Source organism: Trichosurus vulpecula, chromosome 6, assembly GCF_011100635.1.
Source record: "Trichosurus vulpecula isolate mTriVul1 chromosome 6, mTriVul1.pri, whole genome shotgun sequence".
Classification (NCBI taxonomy): Eukaryota; Metazoa; Chordata; class Mammalia; order Diprotodontia; family Phalangeridae; genus Trichosurus; species Trichosurus vulpecula.
Window position 1 is genome coordinate 80187883 of NC_050578.1, and position 15043 is coordinate 80202925.

The window sequence follows — 15043 nt, forward strand, 5'->3', positions numbered from 1 at the left end:
GGGGTAAATTATTGTGCATAAAAGTGGCAAGAAAAGCAGTTCTGTAGGAAGGGAAGAGGGGGCCGGTGAGGGGGAATGAGTGAATCTTGCTCTCATTGGAATTGACCTGAGGAGGGAATAACATACACACTCAATTGGGTATCTTACGCCATTGGAAAGAAAGAGGCAGGAGATAAAAAATGGGGGACGATAGAAAGAAGGGCAGATAGGGAGAGGAGGTAATCAAAAACAAACACTTTCATAAAGGGAGAGGGTCAAGGGAGAAAATTGAATAAAGGGGGATAGGATAGGAAGGAGAAAAATATAGTTAGTCTTTCACATTATGAGTATTGTGGAAGGGTTTTGCATAATGATACGCATGTGGCCTATGTGGAATTGCTTGCCTCCTTAGGTAGGGTTGGTGGGGAGGGGAGAGGGGAGAGAATTTTGAACTCAAAAGTTTTAAAAGCAGATGTTCAAAAAAAAGTTTTTGCATGCAACTAGGAAATAAGATATACAGGCAATAGGGCATGGAAATGTATCTTGCCCTACAAGAAAGTAAGGGAAAAGGGGATGGGGTGGAGTGGAATGAAAGAAGGGAGGGCTGACTGCGGAATGGGGCAACCAGAATATATGCCATTTTGGAGTGAGGGGGAGGGTAGAAATGGGGAGAAATTTTGTAATTCAAACTCTTGTGAAAATCAATGCTGAAAACTAAAAATAACGAATAAATAAAAAAATTTTAAACAATTTTTAAAAATTGAATGCTTTAAGTCAATACAAATTGTCTGATGCAAATATGATATTTCATTAAATACAATATTGAACACTTCAAACACATACAAGAAATTTCCTGATCTAGGAATAGACAGTGACATAGGATGAAAATCTGGTCTGTTATGTTTCTGTTTTGTCCCTATACTAGTGGGTTGGATACGCTTTTAAACTCCTAACTGGAAGAACTAGGTCAGACAGGTTCTAGAAGCACATCATATAAATCATTTTCCTTCTAAAGGGATAAGAGAGCAGATATGACATTGGAAGTCAATTCATGCTCAAACCATCAGATGATTGGAATGATGGGAGAACAAAGAGCTCTAAAATGACATCAGTGCCTAAATTAAATAAAATTCCAGAGGTCACATGCAGTCACAGGATGTGGCTAAATTACTCATGAAGGATACTAATAGCAACATAAGGAACAAAGGAACATGCACATATCCTTCTAACAGTCCCATTGAGAACACAAGAAAATGCATGTGATCATCAATTTTTTGGCATCACTCCCTATGCCTCATGACAGGGTGTCTATGGCTCAGGTATCATGATCTGTTCTGGGAACCTTACGCTGCCACCTATATTTACCCTGATCTTTTAATCAGCCAAAGTAAGTTACTTACTCCCTTAGCAAGTTGCTTTGATTCTTAGGGGATGGCATGGGGTATAATGTTGTTAGAGGGTGAAACTTGGAGTCAGGAAGTCATTCCCTCCCTATACCTCCTCTGTTCCTCAAACTTCTAACAGGACCTCCCACCCTTTCCCTATCTAGTAGCCATTCAGCAGCCTCACCACCCTCTCTTAGGAGCTCACTCTTCTCCACTGTCCCTTAAACACTTCTTTTATATCAATCTTCCCTCCTAAGTATTGCTAGTCTAGAGGAAATGAGAAATGCTCCAAGCTATAGCCAAAGGCTTGGTTCCCTTCCCATTAAATGCTAGACAAAGACATCAAAAATATTGAATAGTGAATAAATCCATATCTCCAAGCCATTAGCAACCTGAAATTAAAGAAATTATATACAGTAGGATATAGCATAATATTTTGTGTGAATGAGCTCTCCCAGTGAGAATGTGGCAGAAATCTCAGATAAACTGAGAAAGAGTCCCCAATCTCACCCAATGGGAAATTTTCCAAAATCTCTAATGTGGCAAGCTGTAAATATAGACCTACTCAAGGTGTCAGTTCCTCTACATGTCAGCTGCTTCCCATCATATTTTTCTCCCTCTGAGAGTTTCCAGAAGACAGCCTGGAACCACACAGGTGTGTCCTCTTTAAAAGCTTCAAACCAAAAGAACTCTCCTATCTCAGGCTCTTGCCAATTCCATCCCACATACAGGTCTGAAACCTCGAGTAACCATTCTTTCCACCAACGAAGAGAGTCTTATGAAAATACCTATAGCTAAAATAAACTAATTATATTAAAATATAGTTACCAAAATATTTTTTAAAAGTTTATGGGGACAGATTAAGAATCTCTATACTCAAGTTGGGATACACAGATTCACAGATAAGTATATACAATACACAAAATAAATACTCTAGGTACTAACAACTCAGCATCAGAAAAGGAATCTTGAAGTAGGTGACATTTGATCCGAAACTTGAAGGGAACTACTGGCTCCAAGAAGCAGAGGTGAGGAGGGAGAGCATTCTATGAATGAGGGACAGCCCCTGAAAAGACAGGTAAGCAGAAGATAGAATGTCACACATGAGGAACAGTGGGGTATGTTTGGGGAGTATGGAGTCTGTGAGGAAAAATAACATGTAATCAGGCTAGAAAGATAGGATGGGTACTTTTCATAGTAGCAAAGAACTTGACACAAAGTACATGTCCATCAAAGGCAGACTGACTAAATGAATTGTGATACATAGTTGTAATATGATATTACTGTGCCATAAAATTTAAATTTAAAAAAAGAGGAGTATAAGAAATTTCAAGAAGTGTGGGATGACAAATGAATTGATGCGGAATGATGTAAGCAGAATGAGAAAAACAATTTACATGATGTTTACGACAGTACAAATGGAAAGAATGTCTTTTTTTTTAATTAGAACACTGTGAAATTATAATGAAGTGGCATCCTTGACCCCTCCTTCTCTCTCACTCCATATATCCATCCAGTCACTTGTCAAGTCTCACAGATTCCCCTTTCACAATATTTCTCAAATCTATTCCATTCTGTTCATTCACATAAGCACCACTTCCATTGATTATAGCCTCCTAATTGGTCTTCCAGCTTTGAGGCTCTCCCTTTTTCCAATTTATTCTCTATGTAGCTGCCAAATTGATTTTTCCTAAAGTATACCTCTGATCACATCGTTTCCTTTCTTAATAAATTCTAGTGGTTCTCTATTACCTCAAGGATCACATATGAACTCTTTCATTTGTCATTTCAAGCCTGTCACAATCTAATTCCAACCTACCTTTCCAGGCTTACTATACATTACTCCCCTTCACACACTTTAGTCTAGCCAAACCAACCTCTTTGCTGTTTCTCTGACATGACATTCTATCCCATCTCTTGCATTGGCTATACTATCTGCCTAGAATGCACTTGCTCCTCCCTTCCACCTCTTAAAATCCCTATTTTTCTCCAAAGGTTATCAAAGTTCATTATCATATCTGTGCTGACATCTCTACCTAAGTATCCCATCAACATCTCAAACTCAACATGTACAAAGCAGAATTCACATTTCCCCCGCCCCCAGTCCATCCTTTTTGAACACTTCTCTATTTCTCTTGAGGGCACCACCATTCCTCTAGTTAATGGTTGAAAATCTTGGATTCATTCTTAACCTTTCTCACTCCCCCATTCCCTATATCTAATCAGCTGTCAAATTTTGTTCTTCCATAATTCTACCTCCTTAATACTTCTCACATTTATCCCCTTCCCTACACTCACATAGTCTCTGTCTTAGTTCAGGCCCTCAGTACTTTTGGATGGGATTATTTCAACAGATTCCTGATTGATTAGTAACCCCTCCCATTTCTAATATTAGATGTAGGTGCCAAATTGATATTATAAAACCATGCCACTCCATTACTAAAAAAATAAATAAATAAATAAACTTCAGTGGCACCATGTTACCACCACCACCACCACCATCACCACTACTACTACTGCTACTACTACTACTACTACTACTACTACTACTACTACTACTACTACTACTGTACTACTGATGCTGCTGCTGCTGCTACTGCTGCTGTTGCTGATGGCAAATCATTTAACTTTTGTCTGCCTCAGTGTCCTCAACTGTAAAATCGAGATTATAACAGCACTAACTTCACAGCATTGTTGAAAGGATCACATGAGATAATATTTATAAAGTAAAAGTAAAGCACAGTGCCTGGCACATAGTAGATGCTTAATAAATGCTTCTTCCTTTCTCCTTCTCTCCCCTTTCCCATATGTTATACACATTGCAAAGTCTTTTTATGAATGTAACCATGTTTGTTACTTCTCTTGATGCAATTCATATATTGTCATTCTGTAGAAGTACCATAGCAGAATGTTGCTCCAAGACAGAGGTCCCTAACTTTTTTTTTGGTATAATAGACCTCTTTGGCCATCCAGCGAAGTCTATGGTCTCTTTCTAAAAATAATATGTTAAAATAATTTAAAGAAATGTTAAATTTCAGTTAGAGGTCAGTGAAGATAAAGATGCAATTTTTTCCCCATCCACATTCACAGACCCCCTGAGATTTCTCCAGGGACCCCAGGTTAAGAATTCCTGTTCTAAGGACTTGATAATGATGGAGGGAAAATATAGTGTATAATGAACTGAAATGCTTTATCCAATAGTGTTACCAAGTTTACATGATATTATCAGAACCCTGGCCACTTCCTGAGACGCCAAGAGTGGGCATGACTTCCTCACGGTAGAAACCCAGATCACGTGACTGGACTTCCTCTTCATATAGCATATAGAATGAAAGCTGAATTCCTGGTAAATCCTGAACGAGTCTTGTATTTGTTTTGGGTGAGTGTGGTATCCTTGTGTACTCCTGAAAAACCAGGATGACTGCCAATGACTTTCCTAAGCTTCTCTTTTGCATTTCAGGCCCTTAGGCTGACCACTTGCCAAGCCAGACCCTAGGGTGAAAGGGAAGGGCCCTTGGCACTATGAGGTGAAATTTGGTGACTGGACTTATTTGTCATAGCATTGAAAGGCAAATTCCAAGTTAATTTCCCACGGGAGAAGTCATACTCTTGGTTTAAATATAGACCATACTTTTTTCTAAAGTGTGGCTTAACTCCTGAACATGGTCTGTAATTATTATTTTTCATTCATATATTCTTTCTTTCAAAGGAGTTTCATTCCAGCCTACATGCTAGGGTATGTATATTCAGACCAATATGGTCTAATTTTCATCGAAAATGAAGCAGGTGACACTATGCCAATCCATAGGTGCCAACTCAAATAATGTGTGAACTGCCCTCATTTCTCCAATATTGTGTATTGGAGTCTTCATATATAATTTCTATGTGTATCTAAAGTTTTAACTCTTTAAGGCTAAGAGAAATAAGTATAGGGTACATCACAAGAATCTAAACCACATTTCCTATTTTTCCTTTTTGTTTCAGAAAAAAACCCAACAACTTTATAATGGACATAGAACCATAATAGAATTAGAGCTGGAAAGTATCTCAGATATTATCAGTTTGACACCATCATATATGACAAATGAGTAAACTGAGGCCCAGTTCAAGTTGGATGTTGGGATGAAATGAAACACTCACAAGTCATTGAACAGTTAACAAAGGGAAGCTTACTTTCCCCAAATACAAGAATGATGTGAAATAAGAATATAGTGACAGTTTTTATGGATGTGGTCCCCTTCTTCTCTATATGGAAACAAGTGTGGTTGTCAGGGCAGGGTAATGTTACTCACACTGGCTTCAGAAATCCCCCAAGTCCTCTTATTATAAATGGGGAAATTAAGTCTCAGGCAAAAGTAATTTATCTAGTCTAATACTCCCATATATTTTAGAAGACAAAACTAAGGACTAAGAAGGGAAAGTGACTTTTTTTCAGGTCAGATGTGGGATTTGAACCCTCATGCTCGGACTTCTGAGCTAGTGTTCTCTCCCTTATAGCATAAGGCCTCCATTGTTGATTTTCCCCCATGAATAGACACTTTCTAACTTTATGGTTTGCTTCTGTCATCCCCATGGTGGATCAATGAAAGGGAATTGTATGTACTTTTCTTGCCTGCCTCTTCTGGATACTGGAAAGCATACACTATCTGTTGATAGCCAGGCCTCTGTGTTCCCTGTGGGCAGTGTCATTTCAGTGCCCAGGCAATAATTTTGTGCCTGTGCACTGATCTCTCCTCATATGACCTCTGAGGCATTACCTTCAACCCCACAGCACTGTACTCTTGCTTTCTGTACAGCATCTGAAATATTAAGTCAGGCTTAAAGCATTTGCTAATTACTAACTCCTCCCTTCCAGGTTGGTAGAAGCTTCCTATCTATGAAGTAATTTATTGGCTCAGACCTTTTCTCATAGTCCAACCTTGAACTCTTCTCCCTCCCTCTTCTTCCACACCCCCAAATTAAAGATCTGAGAGCTTGTGGAAGTTGCCATGATTTCTACATCTTCATTGAAAGATCTCCAGTTGTAAATTCAATTCTAGTAATATGCCCTATTAGTGGAAGGTAGGGACATCTGTTTACTACCATTATCTACTTCATATACTTGAAAATTGTGTTTTCCATATGGAATCACCACAAATTTTTTTATTTTCTTCCCTTGTTTCCTGAAATGTTAACAAATTAGCCCTGTGACTTTGGGCCAATCACTTTACACCTCTGGGCTTCAGTTTTGAGTTTTTTCATTTATAAATATGGTGAAAGTAGCAGGGAGGAGATAAACAGAAATAATCAATGATTCCCAACATTTTTATCCCATGAACACCTTTCAATAATAAAAAAGGTGTTTTAATATGCTACTCATTATATTCTTCACAATTATTTACTGCTCGATGCACCATTAAAGAATTTTTAGTGCCAACCTCTTGGACTGCTACTGTGAATCGCCAAGAGGATCACCAGCCACTAAATAGGAACCAATGGTTTCCAGGGGTGGGGAACCTGCAGCCTCGAGGCCTCATGTGGCCCTCTAGGTCCTCAAATGTAGTCAAAAGGCCTTCTAAAGTCTCTTCTAGGTCTATTGGACCTTTTCAAAGTTCTCTATATTTATCTGATGTTGCAGATCCTTATTCTAGATTCTTACAGCCCCGACTACTGATTAGACCTCTGATTGGCTCTAAAGAGCTGAACTGGGAGCAACAGGTGAAAATACTGCCTTACAATTAGAGCTATATATAAAGTAGAAGGGACTGCTTCAGAAGATAATGGGCTCCTTGGCACTGAAGGTCAACTAATCAATCCACAAACATTTATTAAGCACCTGCTACATGCCAAGAATTGTGCTATGTACCAGGGTACAAAGACAAAAACTAAACAGTCCTTGCCTTCGAGGAGATTTTGGGGGAGACATGTTTTTAAGAATGTGCAAAATATATATGATCAATTCAAGGTAATTTGAGGAAAAAGGAACTAGCCACTGGCATGGGCCAAGAAAGGCATTATGTGGAAGGTGAACTCAAGTCAAGTCAACAAGCGCAAATAAAACACCTACTATGTGCCAAGCACTGGTTGGTGCTTGACCTGAGTTTTGAAGGAAACTAAGTCTTATAGAAAGACTGACCACTCTTCACTTCTGTTGTTGTGTATATATATATATATATATATATATATATATATATATATATATATATATAGTGTCAATCAGGTGTGCCTTGGGCTAGATGTGTTCTCAGGTCCCTTCTGACTTTAAAATGTGATCCTTTCATTGATTAATTAATGAACCTAAGAATTCTCTTATTCTGCACTCCTATTCATTTGTGTTGGTACATTTTCTTTTGTAACAGCACTATTCAGTAATTTGTTGTTGTGTTGCTTCAGTCACGTCTGACTCTTCATGACCCCATTTAGGGTTTTCTTGGCAAAAATACTGGAGTGGTTTGCCATTTCCTTCTCCAGTTCATTTTTGATATGAGGAAACTGAGGGAAACAGGGTAAAGTGACTTGCCCAGGGTCACACAGCTAGTGAGTATCTGAGGCCAGATTTGAGCTCAGAAAGATAAATTTTCCTGACTCCAGGCCTGGCACTCTATCCACTGTAGGACCCCCTAGCTGCTACTACTCAGTTATTTACTTATATTTAATTCTGCTAAGGCACCGTGTTCTACATCAGAGGTGTTAAGTACACATCCCATAGTCTATGCAATACCCCTCTGGCTTCTCATTCTGGTGGCAGAGAAGGCACAGCTCAGTAGGATCATCATAGTGCCCCAAAATCCATCTGTGAATGTAATATCCACTTCTTTCCCCAAGACCCTCCCTGGGAATTGTCCAACTTTTTCCAGATAATCACAGACATAAAAGAAATTTCACCCTTAACAAGGTGTACTTCAGACCCTCTGCAACTCATCTCAGCTGAGTTGTTAGGCCTACTACAGTGCTGCATGCCTATTCCGTTACTCCTTCTCATACAGATGTGTTCTTTGACACTTATTCTGAGAGTCTGAATGAATAGCTTTAAACTTGAAATCAGCTGACCTGAAGACTAACTTAACCTTGACTACAAAATCACAGATTTAGAGCTAGAAAGGAACTTTCATATCATCTGGTCCAATACACAAAGAACTGATGACTGTGAAGGTGGATTGACTTGCCCCAGGTCATACAGAACCCTGATTTGAACCCAAGACTTCTGCTTCCAAATCTAGCACTCTTTTCCCTATATTACCCAGCCTCTGTACTTTCGGTTGTGGTTTTTTTTTTTTCTCTTCTAGCCCTTCCTTACTTCAATATCTCAAAAACACACTATGTCATCAGTGTGGGGTAGTCTCTCCCCTAACTCCCCACAGGCACCGACTGGGAACCCTTCACCATTTGGTGATGGCCTTCATGAATTTCTGTGGCCAAAACAAATCTTCAAGTGATTGACAATTTGGGGGGGAGGGCAATTTAGCTAGGTCACTCCTTAGAAGATAGTCCATACCTGGGCCTGTACCTTAAGGATTTTTAGCTTAAATCATCCCAAAACAAAAGTATTATCTTTATGCCTAAATGTGTTCCTTCTTCTGACTTCATTATTTCTGTCTATGTAAGCACCATGTTACACTTGGTCTCCTATGTTAATAATCTTGAATTTATCTCTCTTCTCTTTTCTCCTCTTCTCCTCTTCCTCCTTCTTGTCTCGTCTCTCCTCTCCTCTCCTCCTCCTCCTCCTCCTCCTCCTCCTCCTCCTCCTCCTCCTCCTCCTCCTCCTCCTCCTCCTCCTCCTCCTCCTCCTCCTCCTCCTCCTCTTCTTCTTCTTCTTCTTCTTCTTCTTCTTCTTCTTCTTCTTCTTCTTCTTCTTCTTCTTCTTCTTCTTCTTCTTCTTCTTCTTCTTCTTCTTCCTCTTCTCCTCTCCATCTGTCCCTGTCTCTGTCTTTCTCTCTCTCTCTCTCTCTCTCTCTCTCTCTCTCTCTCTCTCTCTCTCTCTCTCCCTCTCCCTCTCTCTCTTTTTCCTCCCCTTTCTCCCTTCCTTTCTCCCCCTCCCCTCCCTCCTTCTTCTCCTCCCTCTCTCCCTGTCCCTCCCTCCCCCCTCCCTCTTCCTCCCCCCCTCTCTCTGTCTATCTGTCTCTCTCCCCTCTCTCTCCCTTTCTCTCTCTTCCCTATCAGGTTACTAAATCCCAGCCATGACACATCCTGATTATCTCTTGCATCTGTTCTTTCCTCTTTATTTCCATTACCACCATCCTAGCTTTTTTCCTTCATTATCTGCTGACAGTCACAATCCAAACCTAATAACTCACTTTTGTTAAATGTTAGTCTCATTTTATTGAAATCATGAACCTAAACTACCAGATGGGTCTCAATCAGGCCTGGCCCAGAAATAGGCTAGGCAAACTGAGGCTGAGAGGTCAAATGCTTTGAATAGAGTCATCTGGTTAGCAAATGTCAATGCTAGGACTCAAGTCCAGGTCCTCTAGTGCTGGGATTGGTGGCATTTGTACTCAACCATATCTCTTCTTTATTTCTTTTAAGGAAAAATAGAATGACATATATCCTCATTCCATCATTTTATTAGAACTATTAATTAGGCAAAGTCATATTTACCTCAGTAATAAATGTATGTTAACTTTAAAAACATTTAAAAATATGTATATATGGTGTTTTCCTTCTCCAATCAGAGAAGAATTTTTGGCTGATGTTTTCATTCAATAAAGCTCTATTTAAATTTATTATCAATAGTACAAAGCAAAACCTTTACTATCCCTACCATGCAAGAGAGATTTATTTTGCTTATTACCTTCAAAGTCCACATCACCTACTAATTTTGTCCTTCCTGTTACAGGGTCGCGGATATGGTTGATCCCCACATCAATGACAGCAGCACCTTCTTTTACCATATCTGAGGTAATCATCTTTGGAATGCCTGAAAACAAAAAATACGCAGTTGCAAAAATAAAGCTAATTTAGGCTTTGTTTTCAGTTAAAATAGCAGTGCTTTTAAGGTATTTTTTTTAATTCACAGGATATGATGCTTTAAATAACTTCCAAACATGGAAATTTAATGTATAGGTTACTTTTCATGGTAGGAAATTGAACTGGTAAAGTAAATTTTAATGGGAAAACTTTAATATCCAAAGTGATAGCATGACACTCTAAAGCATGAACACAAAATATAATTTATGACATAGAATGGAGAGTCTTTATGGTGTAGTCTTTGTATGGAGGCTTGCCCCTCTTTTTAGAATTGGGGCATTCATGAAAGGCTGACTACAAAGAAAACTATGCTCTCACTGATTTCTATCAAAGTTTTGTCCCTGAACTCAAGTGTTTTATAAAACAGTACAATTTCCCATATACTTCTCTAACTTAATTATGGGGAATACTAGCAGCATTCGACAGAAGAATATAATTTCCCATATATTTTTCTAAACTCATGCAGAGAATGGCAGTGGTATAAACCATTGTTTTCCATGATGGCTTGGCAGATAAGCTGGGATGAGAAGGTAGCAGGTATGGCTGTTGCTTAAACTAGTAGGTGATCACTTTTCTACATCCTAAAAAGGTCATTATTTACCAAAGATTACCAAAAATGTAAAGCACTGGCCTTTTCCACTATTCCATAAAGTCAGTGGATGGAACAGAAGTCATTATAGAGAGAATCAGCTTTACTTACATTATTCCACTTTGGGCACCAAGTAAACCTTCCAGTGCAAATAACTATAATATAGTAACACACACACACACGGCATTTTATTTTCTTATTGTCAAATGGGACCAATAATCAGAGTATCTTGGACCCTGGAGGTCATTGAATTCAATCCCTACATTCCCCATTTTACAGATAAGGAAACTGAGACTCAAAGATGTAAAGTGACTTGCTTAGGGCCATAGAGCTGATAAATGAAATGTGAGGGATGGCATTGGAACCTAGTCATTCCTGCTCTGCTGCACTACCTCCTATACCTGTCTCACAGAGCTTTTGTGAGGAAAATGCTTTGTAAACCTAACCTTAATCCTAATTCCATTTCTAACTCTAACCCAAAGCCTAAAATGGAGCTGTCGAATGGGATGGTGGAGCAGCTGCCTGCTGGATGGTGTCTCACTGTCCACATGTGCCAATGAGTGAGTGAGTAAAGACTCATCTAACGATGCTTCACATCCCCCAGGAAACCAGTGTCTACCCATCAAACACCTGCCCTCCAGCAGCACAAATGACCTCTCCTGCCACTTTTTACCTCCTGTTCCTGCTCCAGGGACAGTAATCAAATCAATACTTCCTTTGTTATGGGAAAGAACATAAGAGGACTCCTGCCAAGATGGACGACAATAACAATTAACAACAATTAAAATATTAATAAGAAATTCTGTATCATTTATGGTTTGCAAAGTGACTTACAAATATTATCTCATTTTATCCTCACAACAATCTTGGGAGGTAGATACTGTTGTTATCCTCACTTTACAGATGAGGAAACTGAGGCAAATAAAGGTTAAATGCCTTGCTCAACAACACACACATCTAGTAAATGAATGAAGAGGGATCTGAACTCAGGGCTTCCTGAATCCAAGTTAAGCATTCTTATCTGCTATATCACCTAGCTACTTCTGTAATAGGGGATAAATCTCCCTGTTCCCACATACCTACAACAGCAAGACTCTGAAGTTCACATGAGACCAAATAATGATCAAGAAATCCAATGAGAAACTGTGACTTCTTCCATCCTCAAACTGCACAAAATGTCAGCTGGAGACCCTGCCAGCAAAGCTAGCGCCAGTACGGAGTAGCCTACCAGCATGGCCAGATATGGTCAGGGATGTATCTCACAACATTCTGTGTCTGGAGGCATCTAGAGTGAAGAAAATCCCAAGTGGAGAACCTTGGAAGCAGTAGTCAATGGCAGTAACCAGCAAATGGCCCACACGTTGCCAATTAGTGTGGGGCCAGTGCCACAGTGTTCAAACGAGGTCAACCAAGGCCTAGAAGATCAACATAACATCCTTTATTTGGCTTTTAAAGCCCTGGTCTTTCCTACCTTTCCAGTCTTCTTTCACCTCACTCTCCTCTGTGCACTCTGAGATCCAAGGACACTGGCCTCCTTGCTGTTCCTTAAACAAGACAGTATCTCCTGACTCCAAGCATTTTTACTGCCCCCCCCCCCAAACCTGCAATGTTCTTCCTCCTCAACTCCACCTCCCAGCTTCTCTGGCTTCCTTTATGTCTCAACTACAGTCCCACCTTCTGCAAATAAGCCTTTCTCAATCCTCCTTAATTTTAGTGCCTTCCTTGTGAGGTCATCTGCAATTCATCTTGCATACAGCTCATTTTTCTGTAGGCTGCACTCCAGACTTTCTCTACCATGGCCTTGCACCCTTTCTGTTGTCTTCCCATATTTGAATGTAAGTTCCTTGAAGGTAGAGATTTTCTTTCTTCAGTATGTGTATTCCTAGTGCTTAGCACAGAGCCTGGCACAGAGTAAGGGCTTAATACATGATTGCCAACTGACTGACTACAACTAGGTCAAGATTAAATCGAGTTTGAACAATGCAAAATTTTATTTAGTGGAAATCATAAAATGATACTAAGTTGCATCAAATGCTAGCCAAAATCCAATTGGTGAGACACTTGTGAACTAGTTGAAGGTGAGTCCACACTTTCCTATTGTTACATGTGGATGTGATGTACTGCTGCTGCTTTTGTTGTGGTTTGTCCTTTTGTTCTTCAAGAGGACCAGACATCAGGAAGGTGATGTCATGACTTGCAAGTAAATTAATTGGATTTAAGTGAGGCAGGGCTGTGCAAAGTCCCCAGCCTTGCTGTCTCCTCCAGAGCCATCTGGATCCAGTGGCAAGATATAGATCAGGACAACCGGAAATGGCCCCGGATGCAGTGGGAGACCTCAGCCTTTTTAAGGCAAGATTTTACCTAAGTCTCAGTTAGTCTGAGGCTATGATCAATGATCATACAATGATCAAAGCTAGGTAAGAAATGAGGCAAAGAATGGCCTCTTTTACCTAGACAAAAAAAAATCAGTCTGGAAGAAGAAGATCCTCAGGGTTTCTGGCTAAAGCAGAAACAATTGCCATTTACAGTCCCTCTGAGCCACCAGAGAACGCACAATGACCACATGAGGCTTGGCATGGGACCTATGGTTGACCAACCAATGAGAGCCATAATGATTTGGGTTTAAGGCCTGGCATGGTCCTTAAAAAAGAAATCTAGCCAGTAAACCCCAACATACCCTGCAAGGTTTCAGTGATCAAAATCTATATTCCTTTCGGCAGAGTATCCTTAAGTTAGGGCATGATTCCCTATGTGGACAAAGGTAAGGTAGTGTGGGAAACAAAAAAAGGAATTCTGTTTTCACAGAATTAAAACTCCTCCCAGCTTTGAGAGATAACAGGATGTAAGTCAGAGGTAACTGGTTCTAATCAGAGCTGTGACCTAGCAGAACCAGGTCAGAAGCTTGTATGCATGCTTAATGAACTGTTTGAGGAGGAACATATCAAGTAAGATAACATGAAATGAGAGGTTCAGGAAGTTGCATCTAGCCAATGAAGAGCAGGTGGGGGGGCAGGATTTAAATTGGGAACAGCATAAAATGCCTTGCATTTGTCTGAGCAAGCATATTCCCTTCGGGAATTAGCCATTTACTAGGAATGAAAAATAAATGTAAAATAAATGTCACCTGGAGACCCTGCCAGCAAAGCTAGTGCCAGTACAGGGTAGCCTACCACCATGGCCAGAGATGGTCAGGGATGTATTTCACAATGTTCTGTGTAAAATAAGGTGAGAACTTTCCTGGCTTCACAACGAGTATTATTCTTTCTAGAGTGAGTACTTTTCTCACAGTAGGTAGAAAAAGAATAGTATAAAATAAGGCGGGAAAGAGGTGTGTCAGAAAGTCATGCTGAAGACCTACATACCATCATAAAAGAACCCTTAATGAAATGAACAAAATGAACAATGCTTCATATGGAAGTATTGCCAGCTCAAAAATGTAGAGGCTGCTCATTACATTAGTACAAAGGTTATGCTGTAATTGAACAGCATTAACATGGTCATAGTAACTCTAATATAAGATGAGCTGTCAGAAGGCCTGAAGCTATTACATAGAACATTATGAAAGAAATAAAACATACATACATACATGCATACATATATATATATATGTGTATATATATATATATATATATATATATATATATATATATTCCCCTTAGTAGGGCAGGCATTGAGACCAAATCTTCAAGTTTATTTATTTAAGGCAATGAAAGGTGAAGTAGATGGTGAAGAATCTTTTGCTGAAAGAGCTCCTGGGTTGGATAACTTTAAAATTGAGTTCACTTGCATAATGTTGAAAATTTTGGAGAGCTAAATATCTCAATGCTTAAAGTGAATATGCTAACCAACAAATTTTAATGGAGATGAAACAAGTTTATTCCAGGATAGGATGGATTCCAAAATTTACATTTCCAAGGGAAAAAAAACTTAACTAGGGTTTAAAGTGTTTAAGGATCATGTAACACTTTTATTGGGGATACTAAAAGGGATTTTAAATTTACAAATCAATGTTTGTTTATCAGTCCTGAAAATCTTATGCTCTAAGGAGCTAGAACAATTATTTCCAGGTCTTTGGTGGTCACATTAGAAAGCATGGGGTGACTAAAGGTATTTTCAAAGATTGGTTTTCAATCTGTTTTAGCTC

General features: G+C 39.4%; 1 protein-coding gene across 2 annotated transcripts in view; it reads right to left on the reverse strand.

Moving 5' to 3' along the window:
- MTHFD2L (methylenetetrahydrofolate dehydrogenase (NADP+ dependent) 2 like) overlaps window positions 1-15043 on the reverse strand; it is a 130843-nt gene that overhangs the window by 14683 nt on the left and 101117 nt on the right. For both annotated transcript variants that reach the window (XM_036763934.1, XM_036763935.1), the window contains one exon: window positions 10135-10260. In XM_036763934.1, coding sequence (XP_036619829.1) covers window positions 10135-10260 — 126 coding nt within the window. The remainder of the gene's footprint in view (window positions 1-10134; window positions 10261-15043) is intronic.